The sequence below is a fragment of the Centropristis striata genome, chromosome 2 (genome assembly GCF_030273125.1).
Source record: "Centropristis striata isolate RG_2023a ecotype Rhode Island chromosome 2, C.striata_1.0, whole genome shotgun sequence".
NCBI classification, from domain to species: Eukaryota; Metazoa; Chordata; class Actinopteri; order Perciformes; family Serranidae; genus Centropristis; species Centropristis striata.
In genome coordinates, this window is record NC_081518.1 from 7,934,257 (window position 1) to 7,958,294 (window position 24,038).

General features: G+C 36.2%; 2 protein-coding genes across 2 annotated transcripts; one reads left to right on the forward strand and one right to left on the reverse strand.

The window, feature by feature from the left end:
* Positions 1-282: 282 nt before the first annotated feature.
* Positions 283-7,507, reverse strand: nae1 (nedd8 activating enzyme E1 subunit 1). The gene is made up of 19 exons (XM_059355481.1): positions 7,385-7,507; positions 6,845-6,948; positions 6,690-6,750; positions 6,368-6,398; positions 6,076-6,147; positions 5,759-5,838; positions 5,379-5,488; positions 5,001-5,110; positions 4,854-4,916; positions 4,589-4,744; positions 4,425-4,484; positions 4,179-4,312; positions 3,993-4,068; positions 3,355-3,394; positions 2,536-2,622; positions 2,342-2,434; positions 1,632-1,746; positions 1,473-1,522; positions 283-964 (listed from the first exon to the last, which is right to left on the reverse strand). Exons 1-19 carry the CDS (start codon positions 7,432-7,434, stop codon positions 855-857), a joined length of 1,602 nt encoding a protein of 533 aa, XP_059211464.1. The 5' UTR covers positions 7,435-7,507; the 3' UTR covers positions 283-854.
* A 2,107-nt stretch (positions 7,508-9,614) lies between these two features.
* ca7 (carbonic anhydrase VII) lies at positions 9,615-19,576 on the forward strand. The gene is made up of 7 exons (XM_059355519.1): positions 9,615-9,726; positions 10,604-10,801; positions 13,916-14,034; positions 14,632-14,727; positions 15,276-15,338; positions 15,457-15,612; positions 19,069-19,576. Exons 1-7 carry the CDS (start codon positions 9,690-9,692, stop codon positions 19,186-19,188), a joined length of 789 nt encoding a protein of 262 aa, XP_059211502.1. The 5' UTR covers positions 9,615-9,689; the 3' UTR covers positions 19,189-19,576.
* Positions 19,577-24,038: the final 4,462 nt, after the last annotated feature.

Genomic DNA, 24,038 nt, shown 5'->3' on the forward strand with positions numbered 1-24,038 from the left:
GGTGTTGGATGAAGGTATAGCAACTCAACTTAACCTGGATTGCATGTGAATCCCGCCAGAGGCCGAGTCACATTACGGGCTTCTGGAGGAGCTCACATGCTTGTTTCAACTATTAAACACGTCAACAAGTGTCAGCTGCTTAACTTTAAAGTGCCAGTTTGTAGTTTAAGTGAAACCAGGCCCAAATCTGGCAGATGAGCGAGGGACAAATGATTTTTTCACACTGCAAAACATGCTGAATGTGTCAACTTCACCTTTGTAATGCAAATAAACAGACTGAGGTTAAATATTCAGTGTTTTTATAGCAATGCATGAGAGTTAAACACTACATACAGCATCTTCATTTATTTCAATTTAACCAAAAGAAATTCCACCTTGTACCAAACACAACAAGAGACAGCTCTGATTAAAGTATACAAAGTGCTGCTACATTGTAATATATCATCCATAAATGTGGAGTTTCACAGATGAAAATACTACATGAAGGTATTGGATTTGTTAGTTAAAGTTCCAGCTTTGTTTAACGATGTCTGCCACAAAAAAATGTTTGAAGAAATCTTGTGCGTTCCTATATTTTTCCCCCCTTTCAAGAACTCGAACGGAGCAGCCAAGGCTCAATGCTCGATAGTTTAATGATTCCTGACCATTGAATATTCTTCAAGTGAAGCATTTTTAAGTTTTAGTGCACACATTGGGGCAGATATTCCATTAAAATGAGATAAAAATGCAAAATTTCTTCCTACTTTCAGTTTACAGTTTAGGTTTGTGGAAGCAAGTTGGTAAATGTCTCTTTTGATCTTGCTCTGTATTCTCTTGATAATATTTATAAGTAAACAGAAGATCAGTCACTGTGTTCACAATTGTAAGGTGGCAGAGTTCTGTGACATGGCGTTGTAAATGAAAGTGTTGTTGAAGGGCACAAACTGGTGGCTGATGATCTTGATGGCTTCTTGAGCAGCAGATCCTAAAGAAACACCATTGAAAATAGACATTAATAAACATCATGGATTTATTAGCATAAGTGTACAGGTGCATCTCAATAAATTAGTAGTAAATTAGTAGTAGTAATAAATTATTTCCAGTAGTTCAAGTCAAACAGCCCCAACCAAGTATTGAGTCACATAGATGGACATACTTTTCAGAGGCCAACATTTCCATATTAAACATAATTTTTAAAATTGGTCTTTTGTAAAAAAAAATTTTTATTAGACACTGAATTTTAGGTTTCATAAATTCATTAAATGTTAGCCATAATCATTATAATTAGAAGAAATTAAATAAATTAAGACATGAAATGTTTCATTCTGTGTGTAATGGATCTATATAATGCGTTATTTCCACCATTTTAATTGAATTACTGACATAAATACACTTTTCTATACTATTCTAATTTATTGAGATGCACCTGTATAAGTGGGATATGCTTTGTGTTTGGGATCTTTACTTATTTCTGAGGGGCGCTTAAATATTACCTCCCAAAAATGCAGCAACTGTGTGTGGCTCTGCTGCACCATATCGACAGCTGCAGGTTGTGAAAAGGTACAAACAAACAAAAAAAAGTTAATTATTATGGGGCACATTCTTTAATCTAATCACTCTAGTCAGTAAATCCAGCCGTGGCCGTGACTTACAACTCGTGGATGTAATCGTCTTTGATGTTGACGTTGAGGCTGTACTCCTGCAGTAGGCTGTTCACACAGAGCTTCAGTTTGCTGATGTCGTCCTCCACCTGGTAGTTATAGACTCCTGGTAAGAGAAGAACATGTGGTAAATCTAATTTCTGTATATTGTCATTATCTACATGATTCTGCAGAGTAAAATTAGACTAAAATGTGTGTGATTTTGTAAAGTTATCTGGTTTCAAGTAGGTTACATGGAGGTGTTTCACAAGTTGTTTATATCTTTAACCATCCTCATATGTTGCAGGCCAAATTGACCCATTTCAAAGTTTTAAAAAAATAATTAAAAATATTTTTTCGTAAAAAAAAAAATTAAAAAAAGGAGAAAAAAAAGGAAAAAAAAATCAATGCCATGTGAAACCATTTTTATATGGTGTTTCCAATGTACATAAAAAAAGTTTTAACATGCATTTTTTATGAAAAAGGAGTGAATTATCCTCATTGAACCATGATCTTTGAGAGGTAAAGAACATCATTGCACTAAATATTGATTGAAATGGCTAGTAATGGAATTATTAATGAAATATAAACAATGTTTATTGGGATTTTTTATTGTTTCTGACACTTTTGGATAATTAAACATGCCCTGGGTGATTGCTGTTCCTGAAAAAACGAACACAACAGGAGAGTTAAAGAAAGATGTGTATAAAGCTTGGCCGTACCTGGGTAACGGGAGTGCTGCTGATAGAAGCGATCGACAGCACGAAGCATGAGGTAGAAGACCATCTCGCTATCTGGATTATCCATGCTTGAGGCTGAGGACACACAGCTATCGTTAATAGGTGATTAAGCTTTACCAAAAGAAATCACAATAAACAAGACTTCCTTCAGAAAAGGAAATTATTCTCCAACTTACTGATTGTATCTTTATTTACTGAATCCACACTATATTCTTCATCCAGAGATCTGCAGCGCACCATCCTCAGAAAGGATGAATTCTTACCTAGACACCAACACAAACACAAACAACTACAGTCAGCCAAAAACTTATTGCAGGCGCAGCAATAGTCACCCTTAGAGCACATTATGCTCAACCTGTATGCAGAGCAAGTTTTCTTAAGGCCAGAAGGGGAATGCAGCAGAATTACAAATCTTGCAAAAAAAGTTTACAAAAGCAAAGACATGCTGGTGATAAATACTCACTGCTGGACAGAAGAACATGTAAAAGACAGGAAAAATAGTCTGGACACTAGATAATGCCTCCATGACCATACATTTCATGGAAGTATCAATATCTCGTGTGCATCTCTTTTTTTATGACAGCATTACAAATCTTTAATATTTATCTTAGCCATGCTCAACTTTTGAAGTCAACATGTGACAGACGTGCTGCTAAATTAGGAACAAAATGTAACTGATGATTATAATTTAGCATGCAGCAGTTCAATTCATGCATAATAGCCATGTTTGTGCATACATGTTTGTCTAAAAAGATCTTCAGTGGGCATGTTTACATGAATAATTAGATCAGGCATGGTAATCAAAGGCAGCATTGTTTGAAGTGGAGATTTTTAACCAATACCAAGCAGTACATGTATTATTTTAAAATGTATTTACAGAAATGTGACAAAATAACTCAATAAAGATTATAGCAATAACTTGGTTGAGATCAGATCTGTGTGCATGTAAATATACCCACTGAATATAACAAAAATCTATACTTCATAATACTTACAGAACAGTTTGATGTCCTTTTCAGAGATGCTCTCTGCTGGCTGGTTGAATGTAAAAGTGAAAGTAAAAGTGAAATGCATTGTCAAATACATTGTAAGTAACAAAATGGTCACCCATTTATGCCGTGATTCAGGGCAAAATCTATCAATGCTTTTATAGTCTGAAGCTACCATGACTGCATGCGAGACTGACTCAAACACGACAGTGAAGACACAAAGATAGAAACAGAGTTCTAGCTGAAATACCAAACAGCCAGCTGTCTTCACAAGTTAGTTACACTTGCAGTTGTAGGATCTAGGAATGCATTTATGACACATGCACATCATTTAGTCACTTATTCGTAGGTGTTTTTGTGTGTCCTTCACATATTCTCTCTTGACTTTCATTCTTTGGACAGATGTCCCTATATTAAACCTCTAAGGAGCTAATTATTAGACTTTGATGAGCAATATAACCACATTGTCCCTTTAAAGTTCCTGCTGTGATACATCCATTAGCGAGCTTTTTAGTCACAGATAATTCATTTGACCTAGCAGACATTTTTTTGAGTGGAAATTAAATTAGTCTGGGTTTGAATTTAGGACTTAATTAAATCAACTGACTACTCTTATTCAGCAAGTATGTAGGTTTACAACATACCTTTCCAACAGACTGTAATAGACATTCAACATGCTTCGAAACAGTTGCTGCATCCTGCATGGCCTTTTCCCTGTAACTGAAATAAAACACAGAAATGAAAAGCAACACATGATGCTATAACCAGATCTACTGTAGGATCTTTTAAAGTAGTTATCTGATGCCAACACCCTCGTAATCCACACTTACACATTTTGAAGGTTGATGAACTTCTGCGAGTCTGCGATCATATCTGGGATGGTTCCCCTCACAGGTAGGCTTCCATCGCCTTCATTGAGAACAAACTCCTTGACAGCTCGCAGCATCACCCAGAAGGACGGAGTCTGGTAAACACACCAACAGAATACGGTCAAAAAAGCAATCACTTAAAAAGCTACTTATTTTAAACTATGACATAACTTGGTCAAAGAATAGTGTCAGGAAAAAAGTGAAAACCTGTGATGTGATGTTGTTACACTGCTCACTATTGAAGAGGTCTTCAACAGCACTAGGAATCTGCAGGAACAAGAGACATCTATGAGAGGTGTCATACTAGATTTGACCGTTAACTGTGACACTATAGAAAACAGACTGATTGAGGCTTATTTGAGATCTGGTACCTTTGTTGGATTTAAAGCAGTATTGACATTCTTAATAGCTTCTTCAAAGTTTTCTTCGTCCTCCGGGACGCCATTCTCATTCTTCAGGACCCCTTCTCGAATAAGCTGTCTGAAGGCCTCTTTCTCTTTGTACGTTTTTGGGGGCTGACAGTTGTGCTACAGCAAAAGTAGTGACATTTTATCGTACAGCAAAGCTAGCAAAAGCATTCAAGCATAAATATCAGTGATGGAGTTTTTGTCAGAGGCCACAAAAAGTGTTCTGTACCTCACTGAGCCATTTCTCCAGGTGCTTAGCAACAATGATGATCCACGGTGTGTGACTGTGATCCTACACAATGAATAAAGAATATTAAGCACAAGATAAGTGAAAATTGACTTGTGCATGAAATTGTGCTATCCCAAAAGCACACACCTTCTTCTCCATACTGTCAAGGTCGTAGGACTGAATGTGGTTTGTGAATTCAGCAAAAGGCTGGTATAACCTCAGGTCCTCCAAGGCATTGTCCGGGTGGGATTCAATGACTGAAAGAGGTGGTAAAATGCAAATATACATTAAAAAAAGCCCTTTAGCATATAAACTATTAACACCTCAAAAAGTGTGGATACAGGCAAATATAATGCCAAAAATCTCATGAAAACACTTGTGACTCAAAAGGATAATTTACAACATGCTCTTCATCACAGCACTGCATTTGCAATTTAATGGGTTGAACTTAAAAGGTTGTTATTGAATGTGTTACAGTGCCATAACAAGAAAAGAGGAATAGAAGTTAGAGGGTGTTGAACTCACCTGTATGCTCCTGCACCACAAGTCTCATGTAGCCGATCAAGCCGTAGGTTTTACAGACCAGGAAGGGAACAGAGGCGCTCCACAACACAGAGCCGAGCCTCAAACATGTGCTGTTGGATTGAAGTGAAAGTTTTCCAAGTTTATTGGACAGAAAATGAAGTAACACAAATTAAAAGGTTAAACTGTAAAACCCCATTCACCAGTAACTCTAGAGCAATATGTTTTTTTAATCTTTAGATCATAGCTCTCCAGGTCCTTCTTCTTTTAAAAAAAAAAATGATACTGAAGATTCTACTTCAGCATACTATAGGTTCCTCAATATTTTCTTATTATTTCTTCTTTTACAAAAAATGTGAGTAAAGATGAACTGTATTACATACCTTTCTGGCAATTGGACACCAATGACGATAGTAAACCTGTGGAAAAACTCAGGATCGTTGTCCAGAAGCTTGTCTGGACTCTGCGGGCGTGACAGAAAATAGGGATCTCTGTCACAGAGCAGTGATACTGAACAGTACATTTACATATTTACACAGCACATGCAGCATTCAGTCTTTTTAATATTGTAAAGTATTCTTCACTGTTTGAATGCAAGGTAAATGTTGTCATTGTTATGATGATATAAAAGATGCATGTTTTCAGTTCCTACTCAAGGAAGGAAGTATTACTGTGTTGTCAAAACTTTAACAATACCAACCTCCTCGACAAAGTTTCCAGAGACATCACTGTTAAGTTCTTGTAAAAGCTCTGTGGCAGCCTGTGCTCTGTTCTGCAAAATAAAAACTCAGATGTCAGGGCTTATATAAACATCCCACTACACCTAATTTTTCCCATCATAAAAATATTAAAAATAACTTTATGAATAACCAAGGAGGAGAGATGCAGATACAGGGAGCAGGTGGATAAGATTGTACAGGAAATGATGTGTCTGCTTGTGCACTTGCATATGTTCATCAAAACTTCATCAATTTTTTTTTGGCAAAACATACCTTTCCAATGCTGTTGTTGCTAAGGAAAAAGCTGAAAGACAAGGTTCAGAGGTCAACCATGCAAGTCACATACTGATACAGGCTTAGACCAACTTTAAAAACATAAGAGAGATAAGATAAGATAAGATAAAAATGTATTAATCCCAGAGGACATTCTTGTGCCATAAGTATAATAAGATGCAGTAAAATAAGAATAACAATAGTATATAGGAATAAAATAAGTAATTAGAAATATGGATAACAAAAATATTATGAATAAAAATAATTGAACATTAGAAGTTCAGTTTTCCTTCCTACAAAAACAAACAAAAAGCTGTCTTACTTGTTGCCAACATCTTCCCCAGAAACTGTGTGTCCATCAACTATGGTGAACGCTCCAATGCCTGACAAAAAGATCAATAAATTCAATCAGATAGATGTTTTTATCAGCACCTGCGGCATTGTCACCGGTGGTACACAGAGTCTCATCTGTTTTACCTGGAAGCACCAGATTCTTCAGTATCTCTGTCCCTGTTGCTGTGGCGTTGATGAGACAAACATGTGCATTCTCCAGGGATTCTTGTCCATGGTCACCCCACAGTCTAAAAACACAACATGGACATGTATTGCCACCTAGTGATACAATTCATCCTCAACCTGCTGTAAAAACACAGCAAGGAGTGACTTAGCTAGTGCTATGACAGCTATCACCAGCACTGAAATGTTGTTTTACCAGTCAAAAAAAATTAACATTAATGCTGTCAGGGTGAAGGCTGTCATTGAACTAGCTGGCTGTGCTGATGGATAAGCTACACATATGAGATAAACAGAGCAACACTCCCTTTAACCTTAAAGCTAATGTGTTAGCTCGCCGATGCTGTTTTCTTTATAACGCACATAGCAAGCTAACGCTAGCTGCCGTTAGCACTCCGGTCTCACCTATGTTTCTGCTGGGACTTCGTAAATAAAATGCGCACAACATTTACCTAAAAATAAATAAAGGTTATTTGTACACGCTATGATATTTATAGAATTTACCTGAGTTGTCGGTCGTATTTCTGCTCTTTGGAGGCTTTGGTGGCTGCCATGGTAGCTTTACAATGAATGACGTCAGGGGACGTAATTAGACTTCCTTATCGACAGATTCGACACAAACACAAACCGCAGGGAAATACAGCTGCGCACTTTCGACACAAACTCTCACCCAAATATAGATAGAAATACTTTATTCATCCTGAGGGAAATTCAGGTATCTGGTAGCTTATACTGAACTTACTGTCCAGCAAACAGTACAGCAAAGCACACAAGAATATAATATATTTACACGGTCGCCCATAAAGTTGGATAATCTTGTTTTCAGTATTGTGATATGTTTGGAAAAGATTGATTGATTAATAAAGTTTTAAGAAGATATACACTTTATCTGTCAAGAATAAATCACTTTTCATGGTAAGAGGTAAAAAAAATATTGTATTCCAACTTTATGGGCGACCTTGTAGATATATATATATATATATATATATATATATATATATATATATATATATATATATATTCAAAGATAGAAAATAATAAATTCATAATGAAAAATGATCATAAATAACTATATCATAATATATCATAATATATCATAATAACTATATAAAATATGAGAGGGTGAATAATAATTATGTATAATAATAAGTACTGTAGAGCCTGTGCTCAAACTGAAAAGTAGAGGTGTGTTCAGAAGGGCTGGACAGAAGAAATGGTGTCAGTTTTAAGACGGAGACTTCAAAATGTGACAAAAGACTTCATCAGTCTGTCCGTTGAGCATGTCCTGTGGCAGATTGCTGTCACTGTGCATGCCTCTGTTTTGCTATTGTGTATGGAGACTCTTTACTTGCATCAAGGCTGTTAAATCATCATATAAATCCTGTGTTAATTATAAGTAATTATAAGTAAGACAAGTTTCCTTCTTGTGAATAAAGGGAATATATAAACTTGTGCAGACTCCCTGAAGGGAACAGCAAAGAAGGGGCATCACACTCAGGATTAAGATGGTGAGTTGAAAGTGGAAACCAAGGATCAATTAGGATATAAATAATTTTAACATACTCTTATGGGTAGAATGTTATGTATCCATGGGGAGGGCCATCTATAAGGGGGTGGAAGTTTTTTTTAAAGCTGCTATTACACTTGTTTGCCTTTTTCTGCTGTGTTTATATCTTAAATGCTTAGAATGAGTTTTCAAATGTAATCTAAAGTATTAAAGCAGTTTACGTTCCAGATATGCACCATTTATGTTTGCTATAAGACAGTCATGAATGAATTTACAATCAGAATCAGAATCAGTTTTATTGCCAAGTAGGTTTTCACATACAATAAATCTGTTCTGTGGTATATTGTGCATAAGAACAAACAAAGAACTAACAATATAAATAGAGATTAAGGCAAGTACTGCGAGTCAAAAACTGCAGCATGAATAGAAAATAATAAGAATAGAAAAAGTTAACATACAAAAATGTTATAAAATGTGTAAAAATATAAACAGTAGAAACAATATATGTATTATTTTTTTCTATATATAGTTGTGTTTTCATGTTTTATGTGCAATTAACACTCCAGTGCAATATTGTTCATTTACTGTCCACCATGTGCAATTACCTTCTAAGTGCAATAATATTTATATTCATATTATCTAATAACATTACCTCTGTATGCTACCACTCCTCCTCATTCTCTTCCTTTTCCATGCACATAGCTATTTATTCTATATTTTCTAGAATATTTATATATATTATTATATTTTCATGCCATTTCAATTATTTATTCTTGTTTGTGATATTTTTATACCTTTTATACCTTTATTGTCCTTAAGTGCATTCTTGTATTGTTGTTCTAAATTGTTCAATGCACCAATGGGAGTTGCACTCTAAGTTTGTTGCATTATATACAATGACAACAAAGGCTATTGTATTCTATTATAGTTTTTTTTAAATCTAATTATCAGAGAATCAACTCTGATCATACTATTTTTTTCATTATAAATTATATATTTTTTAATGTAAAATGATCGTTTTGTAACAATGTCTTACTGAAGTAATTTAATCCAGAAGGACAGACCTAAAGCAGTGACATCAGACAAGATAAGCTTTATAAACCTCGCACAGGTGGACAGTGTTTGTGGGCGTGGAGGGGGCGTGTCAAGACGGAGATAATTGCCCTTCCCCTTCAGCCAGCAGCTACATAAACTTCATCACTCGCTGCGGCGGCTCATAGCCGTGTCCGTCCTCCACGTGCACACCGGAGTGCACCGTTAAACCACAGACAGCTCGGTCAGACTGATCCACTTACAGGGACAATGCCAGGGGATCACTGGGGGTATGGAAAACAGGACGGTAAGACCTCACAGCAGCATCTGGGCTCCTCACTGCTTCCCCATCCACAGTTGAGACATTGAACATTTTATTCTACAATTGTGTGTTTAACCTTCTAGTTTGCCTGAAGGGAGATTTATCCCGGGGAGTAACGCAGAGAAGTAACGCGGTTAATGCGAGATTAGCCGCATGCCTATAGGGATGCCTGCTGTCACCTTAACATGACTTTCAACCCGATTTGCCCTGTTGGACTCTTTATTGTGTCTGTGTCCTGCATGCATGTTTTCAAGACGACTTGCTCTACTTGATCTGCAAGTGCTGCTCAGCATTCTTGAGTGAATTTCATTGATTTCTTTTGGATCATTGAGTTCTTTATTTTATTCTGATCTTTTCTGATCCTATTAGTAGTGGCTTTGACAACAGACCTTGATCACTTTTTAATTAAATTAGCTGGGTTAAATCAGAAATAATTAGAAATTATATTGTTAGCATGCTATAGATATATATATATATATATCCTTTGCAGGTGACCCAGGGAAATCTGTCTTGTTTTTTTAAGTACATTTAATCATCAACTTATAAATTAGAATTTAACTCTATTTTTTTATCCAGGCACCTTTCATACAAAACATGCAGCCCAAAGTGCTTAACAGAGCAAAATTGAAATACTGATTTAAAAATAAATAAATATACAAACAAAACCAGGGATGTAAATGGTGTTTAAAAAAACAACAACCAATGATTAATACTTAAAAACTAAGGCAAATAATATTATTTCAAATTAAAAGCCAAATTAAAAACACAGGTCTTTAACTTTAAGAGATGAAGGCATAAGTGGATGTATTAAAGCTGTAGAAAATATCCTGTTGATTGTTTATGATTTTTCTTCTATGATAAGGCCCTTCTGTGTGGCACAAAAACTTCCCTGTTGCCGAGGGGACCCGCCAGTCTCCCATTGACATCGTCCCTCAGCAGGCTTCACATGACACCAGTCTGGCTCCGATTGTCCTGAACTACGATCAGTGTACCTCCATCAACATCGCCAACAACGGACACTCTGTTGTTGTGGAGTTTGAGGACTCTGATGACCGTTCAGGTGAGGAAAAATTGGTCTTCATTTGAGTTTGTTTTTGCTGAAATCTCACCTACAAACAAAACAATTCAATCAGTTTAAATGTGCTCTGCTTTTAGATCCACTTGTGGTCTAGATGTGGTGAAAATACAATAAATATGAATGCATAGGGGCTTTGTGCATTGATAAGACATGACCTATGGCTGTATTAACTGATTATTTGCTGCCATACAATTATTAACAGAGATCACAGTTCAGTGATAATCTATCTGTTTCCACCCACATGCAGTGGAAACCTGCACTAAGAGTTTACTTCCAATAAACATACGGTTAAAAGGTGGGATTACCTTGATTTTGAGAAAAGTGCAAACGGTGTGCAAAACTGACCATAATTAAAGGCTACAAATAAACCCCTGATTATGCTGCAGTGAAGTGCAGACAGCAGGTATGAGTATCTGTCTGTCGGACAAGAGATATAATAACCTCAGGTGATCTCAGTGGTTATTATGACCCTATTTGCTTTTATCACTGGGTGGATCCATGCTAACCACCCTGTCATTAACATGAATGATAAGCTCAGAGATGTGGGGTTGTTTGGTTCAGACAGTTTCAACTGAGTAGCTATCACTGAAAGTAATTAATGAAAGAGTAAAACTAATGCATGTCCTCAGCATTTCTCCACTTTCAGATGAGCTGCACTAATCCCCTAAACCTGTTTTCCATGTGTGGCTTGGTGTGACTGTACATTATACTGTATATTTACACATTTACATGACATTTACATGACATTTACATGACAGTGTCCTGTGTCTCTGTTGTTTAAATTAGAATAGGAAAATATAGTAAAATTAGTTGTGGCATGTAACTAGAGACTTGAATACTGTACTTATCCATTTTATTCAACATTATACCTCTACTCCCACTCGATTCAGAGGGAAATATTAACCCTCTATGATAGGCATTATGATGCCAGTTAGGAAAAATTGTTGGAGTGTTTTTTTTGTCTTAAAATAGACTAAATAAACATAAGATTTGTTGCTGATAGGCAATATTGTACCATAACTGTGCACAAGTGAAAAATAGTTATTTAGATTAATTTTAACATAATTAATATAATAAACATGTGTGAAAGATTCAGTAGCTTCAACAGGGTACAATACATACAATTTTAAATTTAAAAACATTATGAAAGGAACTTCTTTAACCGGTTTCTTGTCTGAATGTTTCCTGGCAAGATTGCACCATTGAACCAACATATCTCCAGATGTGTTGATTTTGAATGATTTACTGAAGGATGAAGTGTTCCTTTGTGTTGAGACAATTCTCCCTCTGCATCATCACCAAACTGAAACAAGGTGTTTTTCTGACACCATGAAAAGTAAAACATTTTTAGAGAAGCATAGTTATTACAGGACAGCAACGCTACAAACACATGATAATCTCATAGAATATGATGCATTGCTGTATATTAAACTATTCAACCATATATAAAGGACTTGGCACCTTGAATATTTAAAGTGTTAAGATGCAACACACACATTAATAATGCAGCAGTAATATCAATCTGTAAAGATCATATTTAAAAAGTAATGACAGGGAATATTTGACTGCATAATGAATTATTTCAGTACATTTTGCTGGTAATACGTTTTGAATACAGGACTTTTACTTGTAGTGGAGTATTTGTACTTTTACTTAAAGTATCTGAGTACAGAATAAAAGAAATGTGTTTCAATGAAGACAGTCTCACTATTCAAGTAATTCAGACTTTAACATACATGACTGGGGTTAAGTTAATTATAAATAATGTATCTATATCCCCAGGCATTAACCAAAGTCAGGATTTACAACATTAATATTTAATCACTTGATTCATCACATGACTTATTTATGAGTGGCTATAGAAATCCACTCATATTTTAGATAAATAATTTGTCATACCTGTTCTGACCACATTTCCTTTGAACACATCACTTTGCTTTTGTTCATCATGATTGTAAGATGAACCAGATAAGTGTGTTGCCCATTCATGCCTCACTAATCTGACCTGCACTCGTGTGGCCTGTTTCTCAGAAGGATGTCAGCTGCATCACAATGAATAACGATCAGATAAGACTGGTATTTATACCCAGCAGTGCAAGCCATAGGCTCTGACAGTCTGCACTGTCCCGATAATGGGCCAAATGTCATTAGAATGTATTTTAAAGTTTCTATTCATCCTTGTTGGCCGGTGGACCTGAATGTAAAGCTAAACCAAGCTAAAAATAGATTTAACGTTGCTTTATTTAGTGTAGGATTGCCCATTTGTGTCTCAAGCTAAAGCTTCTGCTACAAAGCCAGAATGGTGGATTTGCTGGTGAAGCAGGCAGCGTTTCTGTCTCAGCTTTGAGTTAGACTTCCAGGCTTCTTTGAGGTTCATTACTAACTGTAAGCTGTCCACTCACCATTGTGAATTATACTCTCGGGTAGGATGGTCTGCTCTGGCCACTCGAAGGGCTAGTCATTGGTATACTTTCATCTATAAGGCAATATTGGGACTGCTGCCTTCATACATTTGCACCTTAGTTACTGTGAGAAATGCTGGATCTTATTCTCTTCGTTCACAAGATCAATTGTTGCTTTCTGGCCCTTCTGCTCGTACAGAGTTGGGTAAAAGGTAAAAGGGTATTTGTTTACTCTACACCTTATGCATGGAATATGCTACAGAAAGACTGGAAACTAACTGACTTAGTTTCTTTGAGCACTTTTAAATCCAAACTGAGAGTTATTGAGGCCAATTCCACAATATGCACTTGTTTCTCATAAAGCGTTTAAGTCTGTGTCTTATGTAAATATGTAACTGCCTCTTGAGAAAGAGGTTCTTAATCTCAATGGGATTTTCCCTGGTTAAAAAAAGGTTTGAAAAAAAAAAAGAGACGTTTAATAGTGTGCTGGGTGTTACCAGGTTGACTCATCCTGCAGTGGTGCTGAGCTGTTTGGATGGTGCTGCACACAGGATGCTCTGTGCAGCACCATCCAGCTCTTCAGCTGGAAAGCAGTTTGTCTAACACCCACAGAGAGTAGGGGCGTGGGTGTGTGTAAAAGCTGAACCTCTTTTTTTATTTATTTATAAAGATTTTTAAATCTCCCCTCCTACAGTGATCCGGGGAGGCCCTCTTGACAACCCCTACAGGCTTAAACAGTTTCACTTCCACTGGGGCGGAAAGGGCTGCCACGGCTCTGAGCACACTGTTGCAGGAAAAAGCTATGCTTCTGAGGTCAGTGTCTGATTTAAAAAAAACCCGCAATAATACATTTTTTGCTAAGGTGTGTAGTAGGGCTGGATGATATGGACCAAAAGTCATATCCCTATATATTTAGGCTGAATATCGATATACAATATACAGTATATCCTGATATTTTTATCACAAATTGAGAGCAAATGTTCAGTCAAAGCCAAATATGACATGTCACAAGTAGTTTTATTGAAACCATTTGAACATAAGTGAACATAAATACTGTATAACAACAGAAATACCTTTTTTTTTTTTTTTTTTTTTTTTTATAAATCAAAGCTCCATAAAGTGTCACATTTAAATAAAAAAATATCTTAAATAAAAGCTGCAGCTTGCCTGGAGCAAGGATCACAGTGAAAATTTTACATATATCGATAGATGCGATATAGTCTAATTCCATATAACATTTAAAAATATATCGATATATCTCTTATAGCGCTATCACCCAGCCCTAGTGTGTAGTAACATATACTGTATGTCAAATCCTTAGTGTTTGATGCTAACAATATTTTCCATCTGTATCAATGTTTGTGACTATTTAACTATAGAAGCCAGTTCTGTCTCTCTTTGCTCCTCCAGCTTCATTTAGTGCACTGGAACGCTGTGAAGTACAAGACATTTGGGGAGGCGGCAACAGCTCCTGACGGCCTCGCTGTCCTCGGCATCTTTTTAGAAGTAAGATGTTCCTCTTAAGTGCGATCCCATTTTCTATCCCTGTGCCCCCTACCTTCTCTATTTTGTATCAGTGTAACACTTCTGCAGTTGATTTTTAGGTCATGGCCACATGAACAGAAACAAAGGCAGAATGATATGTTTTATTGAGCCATTTTGTACTCGTCAGAATTTTATCTTCACTTAATGTTTTTTTGCACTTCAGGAGTTACTTTATGTTTTTGTGTACATACAACCATTTCTACATAGCCTGGTAAACAGACTGAATTACTGTTTTGACTTAACATTTTGAATCACTGACAAAAATCTGAGATGTGGGCGGCGATTGCAAAAGGTTGTAGAGTTGTAAGAGATACGATTAGTCACAAAGATGCACCATGAGTAGTTTTCTTTCTTTCACCAGTGTTGTGGTGCTGCAACTTATGTTTTCACTTAACCAAAAATGACGTTTTGTGATATTTATTATATTTTTATTTCATATATAATGATTTTACATGCATTTCCTTTTAAAAATCTAATATTTTCAAAATCAATCTTGTCTGTTATGTAAGACAGGTGACGACCACAGGTGGCTCCACACGATAACAGACACTCTGTACACGGTGAAGTTTAAGGTGAGTATTAGAATTATCACTGGCTTTTATTACATGTAATACTCATGTGGTTTATGAGCTGCTCTCAGCAGATTGCAGCAATATAAAAAAAACTGTTGTCTTTGCATTTCTGTTGCAGGGCAGCGTCACAGATTTCAAAGGTTTCAACCCCAAGTGCCTCCTGCCCAGCAGCCTCCACTACTGGACCTACCTGGGATCACTGACCACGCCCCCCCTGCACGAGAGCGTCATCTGGATTGTTGTGCAGGAGCCAATCACAGTGTCTGAAAAACAGGTGTGTAAATACATGCCAGATTTCCAAAACATGAAACACTGCAGTAATTATTCAGGTCAAATTTCACACCCACTCATAAACAGCATTATTAACAAAGAAACCACTGAACTGGGCAACTTCTCTGGCACAAGATCTTTATTTCCCTTATCCACAACTAGATGTGATACAATACAATAGGCCAATAACACATTTGTACTATATGAGAAAAGATGTACTGTTTTTGCCCAAAACTTCACAAGATTAGCATAAAGTAGGCATGTCTGTAAAGAGGAGATTTATGGCTACCCGTAGAACACATTTTCATTCAGATATCTTGAGGTCAGAGGTCAAGGCACCCCTAGAAAAAAGGTCATATCAGTTTTACCTTGCCAAAATGTGGCCTAACATTGGAGTTTTATTTAGCCCCTTTCCAGACAACATATCATGACATGATTGGTACCAATGGATTCCTTTTTAGATTTTTTTGTCAGTTAAACTGATTGTTTTTTTAAAATATTGCTTGTAGCCGGGGAAAATGTACATGTACAACTGACTTGATTTACTTTTTAAAATTTAAATAACACTGCTGCACATAGTTGTACCTGGAAAGCTTTTTGTAAGTCTGTAGTGCTCAAGGCTGTGATCAGTCAGCTGTGATTTCCATTTCCTGTCTTGCATAATGTTAAGTTAATGTTAATGTTATCTGCTCTGCTAGGCTCCAAGGATCCACTGACTCCTTTGTTGTCAGACCAGAGTTAAGTGTCTCTGTCAGTGGTGGAATGTTACTAAGTACATTTACTCAAGTACTGTACTTTTGAGGTACTTGTACTTTACCAGAGTATTTCCATTTTAGGTAACTTTATACTTCTACTCCACTACATTTAGCTGACCGCTTTAAAATTAGTCCTATCTTTACAAAATTAAAACACTTCTTACATAAATGCATCAATACAAATAATCTAATAATATATTTAGAATATATAAAATAATCTGAGTGGGTACATTCTACATAACGAGTACTTTTACTTTTGATACTTTAAGTACATTTTGATGCTGATACTGTACTTTTACTTAAGTATGTTGGAAATGCAAGACTTTAACTTGTAGTGGAGTAATTTCACAGTGTGGTATTAGTACTTTTACTTAAGTAAGGGATCTGAATACTTCTTCCACCACTGGTCTCTGGATCAGTATGCTTCTGGGGTAGTTGTGGGAGTGGGTGCATGTCCAGAAATGCTGCATTTGGCCAAAGTATGATGCTATATCTAGAGGCCAGAACAAGAGCAAACATCATTCACGGGGGATGCTGTGTTCGGGGTTGACTTGTTTTATCCACCCCTCTTACCACTGAATGTAATCAGTAAGTTTAGGTCTGGTAACCCCAGGTTGCTGACATGTTAAGCTGACTAACTGGATGTTTGCAGCACATGCCTTCCAGGTCTCCCTGTGAGCTGGCCCTGTGGCGGCTGCTGCCAGCCTCTGGATTATACTCTCTCACTTTGTTGATCTTTTCTAGTCTAGTTCCCCATTTGTAACTCCAGGGCTGTACACGAGGAATCAGGAGTTTTAATGGTGGCGTCACCTCGGTGTAGCCACGGACAATTTGTCTGTAAACCATGTGTGTAGCAGAGCTGGGGGTGAGGAGTAAGCTAGGCAACTGGCTTCACAACCTGTGACTCCAGGCCTCAAGCCTTTGATCCCTTCCAGCTGATTATCCTGATGGATGGATGACTGGATGTGTGCAGGGCTTTAATTGAGAAATGCTTGCATGGAGACCCAGCAGGGAAAAGCCCTTATATAACAGGGTATTATTTTGTTTTTCATTTCCCCTCAAAATGGACATACAGCTTAAGAGGAAATACCAACAAGAGGGTGGTATGTGGAGGTATTAAGAATTTGGTAGTGGGATAAGTTGCACATTAGAAATTCATTTGAGTGGGAGAGGACTTTATGTCCACAACAATGTCTGCACAGATAGTCATTGTCAGGATCACAGTTGACTGAAGTGGTTTCACAATCCAGACAATCACAATCACTGCACTACAAACACTATACAATATTTCTATAATTTAATATATATATATATATGCAATATTATCTGTGCAGTGGTCCATATCCAACTGCTGACTCTACATTGTGTATAATGTTCCTAAAGTTTTTATTTTATTTTTGGTTTTAATTGTTAATACTTGATTTTATGCGTTTCTACTTGTTTATATTGTAAATTGTTAATACTTTATTATATTTTTTACTTGTTTATTTGCTTATCCCTCTCTTATATTTCTAGTTTATACTACTGTTTACTATTTATTGCATTTTGCTATCCACTTTGCTGCTGCAACTCTTGAAATTTCCCCGTTGTGGCACTAATAAAGGAAATCTGAATCCTCTACTGAAGAGGGAGATGTCTGAATCTCAGATTTTAGGGAACTGCACAAACGAATGCCAGGCAAGCTAGACTGGGTACGTCACAACTACATAAACCAACTAAGAGCCATAAACCTGAGACCTCCAGCATAGAGCGGACCTGTCAGTCTGGAAAGCAAAAACGCACCGTGACATCATTGCAGATTACTGTTTCACGAAGCCTTATGCTGTCAGTCAATTTTCACTATTTTTCTTGTCACTTAATGCCAGTAAAGGACAAACAACAGCTAGAAGTGCATCTACATGGTGCAGATTTTAATATTCAAATGTGATTTTTTTTTTTCCAGTCAGGGATTTAATTTTTCCGATTTATTCCGACACCACATGAAGGCAGCATAAATAATAATGACTTTATTTCTATAGCACCTTTTTTTTAAAAAAAACAACAGCTTACAAAGTCATTTGGCAGAGAGCAGTTAATCACAAAGTAGAATAAAGCCAAAAGGCCTAAGAAAAAAAATTATTGCATAAAAACAAAAAAGAGACAGCAGGATCAAATACTAGACAATCTCAGATACCAAGGAAAAGTAATAAGAGGAGAATTAAAAGGTAAAGGGTTGACGATATACAGAATAGAATAAAAAAGGAGGAAGATGTAAGAAGTAAGTCTATAAGTGTGTTTTAAGAAGTTTAAATCCCCCATCTTACAATGTTAAAGAAAGTGAAAGTGAATTTGTGTATCTGCTCTGTGATTCAGATGTGCTCCAAAGTTTTATGGGTTGTTCCTTGGCCTACATTTGGCCCTTTTTAAAAAGTTTTTGTCTGTCTGTGTAGCCAAAGCTTGATATAGTATATCATTCCTCTGTGCCACAGAACTACATTGTCCAAAAACTATTACTCACATCAGTGAGTCACTCAGGAAAATCAATAAGTCTTGTTGGTTTTGGTCTTTTAATAGAATTTGTTGATAATAACATGCAGGATACAATTCTTTAATGTGTTCATATAGCGGTGTAGTGTTGAGAAAAGAGGGTGCATTTAAGCTGTTAACAATCAATTGCGATGCCAAAAATAAGGGGAAATTCTGTCTTTCTGTCTCTTCCGATGCAGCTCGGCAAATTTAGAACGCTTCTGTTCAGCGGAGAGGAAGAGGATCAGAGGACACGCATGGAAAACAACTTCAGGCCTCCTCAGCCTCTCAAAGGCAGGAAAGTGCGATCCTCTAATTAACGTGACCCCGAGAGATCTGAAGTCGCAGATAACAACGGAGGCTCTTTTCGACAACAGTGAATGCATTAATGTGATTGTACTTTTTTACCTCACGGTCGCCTGTCCTGAGGGTTTCTGATTTACTTTGTACAGAAGAGTAATTCTCATCACTGCCAGCTCTTTGAGATGCATGTGTCCCTCCACTGGTCAGGCGCAGGAATCAGTTTTCAAATGATTTTTGGGGAAAATTAAAGGGATTTTGATTAACTTTCAGGTTTGTTATTTGACTATTTGCTAATATTCTTATAAGCTATGTTAATAGAGATTCAAAGGTTGGATGTGTGCTTTGAGGAAAACAAGTGTTGTTAAGGCAAGCTCTTGTTAGGTGCTATAATATGTAACTATAAGTCTGTATACCTGTGCAGTCTGTTTCTGTTTGCAGACTGGTATCAAGCTACTCTACCGTCTGCAGATTCACGACCTCGGCCTCCTTATTGATCCTGACTGATCCCGGCTATTGCTGGTGGATTCCCAGTCCTTGTGGCTGTAGATCCCTTCCAGTCCAACAATCCCAACTGGAGGTGGGATTGGATTAGTGCTGCATTTGCTTAAACTGCTCTGTTTGGCCGTGACATAGGGCGTGAAAGTCATAGGTTCTTTAGAGCTCAAGAGACTGAGTAATTCACCCCCAGCAGGTGATATTTTTAGCATGTTCTTTAGAAAAAAAACTGTGTTCACAACTGTTTCTCATTTCGATTTATTAAACTCCTGCAGCCTGAACAAGGACAATCGATATTTCAAAACTTGATACTTTGTCTTTAGGCCTGTCACATTTCCTGGTCCGGAGGTTTCTACTATGCAGAAAGTGATATTTATTAACGGCCTGCCTCTGAAGCTGCACGCACAGTCCAGGATGCCTGACAGAGGCCCTGGTGTCTCACTCGGGAGAGTTATGGCAGCTTTGTGTAATGCTGGTCCTTATTTAGATGGACTTGGATTTTACTAATACACTGGTATGGCAGGGATTAACTTATTTTGTTCCATTCAACAAAACGCACACATAAAGAAACAAATGGCACCTCAGTTATGATTGTTTTATGTTGTTGGTGTGACATTAAAAATGTAATTTATGGGTGGTTTGAATATTTTTGTAATGCATTCAAAATCTTGCCATGTTTGCTGAATGAAATAAAATGCAAAATAACTTTGTTTCACAGTGTTTTCTTCAGTGGTGGAACATAACTAAGTACATTTACTCCGTAACTACTTAAGTACAATTTTGAGGTACTTGTACTTTACTTGAGCATTTCCATTTTATGTGATTTTATACTTCTACTTCACTGCATTTTGACTCAAATATTGTACTTTTTACTTCACTACATTTATCTGACAGCTTTAGTTACTTTTCAGGTCTAGATTTAACATAAACATGATCAATTTAAAGTAATTAGACATTTTTGTAATTAAACATAACAGTATATTATAAGTAGTTTAAATGACCTCTAACTTGAGAAAATTCAAACACTGCTTACATAAATGCATCAATAATAATAATCCAATAATATATTCAGAATAAATAAAACAATCAGTGTCCATTCTGCATAACAAGTACTTTTACTTTTGATACTTTAAGTACATTTTGGTGCTGATACTTTTGTACTTTTACTTCAGTAAGTTTTGAATGCAGGACTTTTACTTGTAGAGTAATTTGTATAGTGTGATATTAGTAATTTTACTTAAGTAAAGAATCTGATTACTTCTTCCACCACTGGTTTTCTTCTCCCATTTGAAGGCCAGATTAATAAACTTTTAGGCATTTTCATATATGGAAATGTATCTTATTGTAGCTTTTCTATTATAGCAGCTTTGCTGAAGCTGCTATAATTGACCCTTGTACCTTGTATCTACAATATGTTTTAGACAGGAGCCATTCAAGCAAATGTTTAAACTCACTCTTACTGATCAGAAGTAGCAATACTGTGTTCAGGGTAATTAGTAGCCAGGTTTTTGCCTCGAGGGATGAGGGGCAGAGAGAAGGAACATGGACTGTGATCACAGTCAATAATTTACCAACTGTGCTCATTAAGCATGTTTATTTAGCCCTTAAATTCAGCACTGTGGAGGGTTTATACTGTATAATATCATCAATAGACTCATATTGTAGTAAATGCCCAGGAGATGTGGTTATAATGTGGATTCATATGGAGCAAGGCCCTGCCCTGGTTTTCTGAAGAAGGGAATAAGAGAATAAGAACAAGTTTCCTGATATGTAACCAATAATGTAATAAAGTAGATAATGTATCTCTGAGCTTTCTGTCACCAGACAGAAGGCAACCAGAGGCTCTGGAGCCACATGTGGCCCCTCAGGCCAGCTGCAGTGTCTCCGTGTGGCTGTGACAACAAAATTATGCTAAATAAAACAGGTATTTATTTACATTTTAATGCTCAGGTGTAGGCCCAAAGCAATCTGTATTCCTCACTTGTAAAAATGTATCATTTATACAGGTGCATCTCAATACATTAGAATATGATGGAAAAGTCCATTTCCAGTAGTTCAAGTCAAATATCCCCAACCAAGTATTGAGTCATATATACGGACATACTTTTCAGAGGCCAACATTTGTATATGACACATGTTTTTTTTAAATTGGTCTTTTATAATATTCAAAATTGTAAATATGTAAGCCATAATCATTATAATTAGAAGAAATTAAATAAATCAAGACATGAAATGTTTCATTCTGAATGTAATGGATCTATATAATGTGTTATTTCCACTCTTTGAATTGAATTACTGACATAAATAAACTTTTCTATGATACTATTATCGAAAATTATTATAAAAAAGATTATAAAAAAGTTTTTAAATTTAAGTCAACTAAAATACTTACAAAAGTCTACGGCTCAGCGCCATAAACTCTAAATATGGTCATCTTCCAGTTTTAAGTTGATGAATTCTGACAAAATCATATTAACAAATGCTCATTATGACCTATTTGTGATGCTGGTAGGTTAATTTAGACTAAGTAGGCCGCTTTATCTTCATTGTAAGGCTGAAAATAAGGTTTGTGGCTCCAGTACTATATTTTTTCTCTTTTTTTGGCCAACAGTGGCTCTTTTGCCCATAAAGGTTGCCGACCCCTGCTCTAGACAAAACTCCTTTCTGTTCATCCAGAGACACACAAACAGAAACACAAATAAACAACTTTCTCTGCATGAATATGCTAAGATGATTGCCTTCAATCAGAAAAATGTTTTATTTTAAATATTGTGTATATTTTAAAGATGGTGCTTAAATAAAAGGGAGCACAATTTCTAAGATTTAAATAACGTAATTTTTGTGATGAAGTTAATTATATAGCATATAATATAATATTAAGCAAATTAATTATATATATAATATAAATTATATATAATATATAATAATTAAATACAATAGAAAGCAAAAATTATATTAAGCATACACATGATAATTTAAATTGAATATAAAGTTACAATATTTGTCCACCAGAGGGCAAGATGGAGGTCGATTTTCAGACAAAAACAACCTAGATATTGTATTCTTAAATGTATGGTATTTAGATTGGGTTTACCAGTTGATAACCGTGACAGAATATTTTAACTGACATGGAGGATAGTTTATTCAATGCAATTTTATCAGATTAAAGATCAGGAAAGATCTGTGTAAGGTTGGATTATGATTAAAGAAAGGCCTAATAGCAGCCTATCACATGGAACTACATGTTGGGGTTTTTTTAACTGTGCTGTAACCACACAATACAGTTGCATGCACATACAATAGAATAATACACAATATATTCAATTACAGTTCAATCGCATTAAATCAGAAGAAACTCAGTCCATTTATACTTTTATACTGGACTCTTGTTTTGTGCTGCTGATGTTATAAAATTTATTTTATCTCACTGAAAATTTTAATGTCATTTGTAATTTTTATGAGGATGTTTTTGTGTGATTTTCACACTGAATTCAGCTTGTGTGTGTCTTCCTGTAGGTGGCAGCATCTACTGTCAGTTGTTCTCTGGATTTCCTTTAACTAGACACATGGGCTGAATATGAAAAAGTATTTTTTTTTAAAGAAACCAAAGACAGTTGTACCACATCTAAATGGAAATGGCTTCATGTGGATGGCTTTCATGATGAATGTTATATTTAAAAAATGGCTGACTACAGCAGAATCATATATCTTTCATCCAAGCAGACAGCACATTTTTTGCTATCAGTAACACTTGACCTTGCCTTTGTCCCTCCTAAATGCCACTATGTAAGCATTGTTTGAATGAAGAGGTCGCATTACCCCGTCTGGTTTCATTTCCAACTAATTGCTGATGTCTGTGGAAAAACTCAGTTTCAGGTTAATGAATAACGAATGAAAGTGGGTGTGTGCGAGGTATATTTAACACATATTCTAAAGCAATCCTTCCAAAATAGCATCAGGCAGCTTTATTGAGACTGAGAATACCTGAGCGGGCACATCATCGTCCGCCACAATCGATGTGCCATGTAATATGATATTACAGTCAGGCCTCAGAAATAGAGTCAGTCACATGTATTTATAGCATCAGGATATCTATTTGCTTGTTGTAGTGATTTTTCCCAGACACAGCAACATCTGAGCAACTTGTGAAATACAAACCTGCGGGGCAAACGAGTGACAGGAAAAGTTGCTGGTCAGACAGAAAAATGAAGTTTCTGAGAGAATGTATAATAAATGATCTACATGTTTGTTAAATAAAGAGAAACCTGCATTTTTATTGTATCTATGTATTTCTACCCATGTTTACAATGCAAACATTTTTACAAAATTAAAGAAACACCAAACCTATTAATGTACTGTGTCAGCCAATATC

Bases quoted from the DNA above. Each gene is read 5' to 3' on its own strand.
- nae1 (XM_059355481.1), bottom strand. From the start codon at position 7,434: ATGGCAGCCACCAAAGCCTCCAAAGAGCAGAAATACGACCGACAACTC. The intron at 5,839-6,075 runs GTTGGTATTGTT...TCACGCCCGCAG, and splicing joins CTGGAAACTTTGTCGAGGAG to AGTCCAGACAAGCTTCTGGA. The intron at 5,489-5,758 runs GTATGTAATACA...TCAATCCAACAG, and splicing joins GGTGTCCAATTGCCAGAAAG to CACATGTTTGAGGCTCGGCT.
- ca7 (XM_059355519.1), top strand. From the start codon at position 9,690: ATGCCAGGGGATCACTGGGGGTATGGAAAACAGGACG. The intron at 9,727-10,603 runs GTAAGACCTCAC...TTCTATGATAAG, and splicing joins GGGGTATGGAAAACAGGACG to GCCCTTCTGTGTGGCACAAA. The intron at 14,035-14,631 runs GTCAGTGTCTGA...TTGCTCCTCCAG, and splicing joins GAAAAAGCTATGCTTCTGAG to CTTCATTTAGTGCACTGGAA.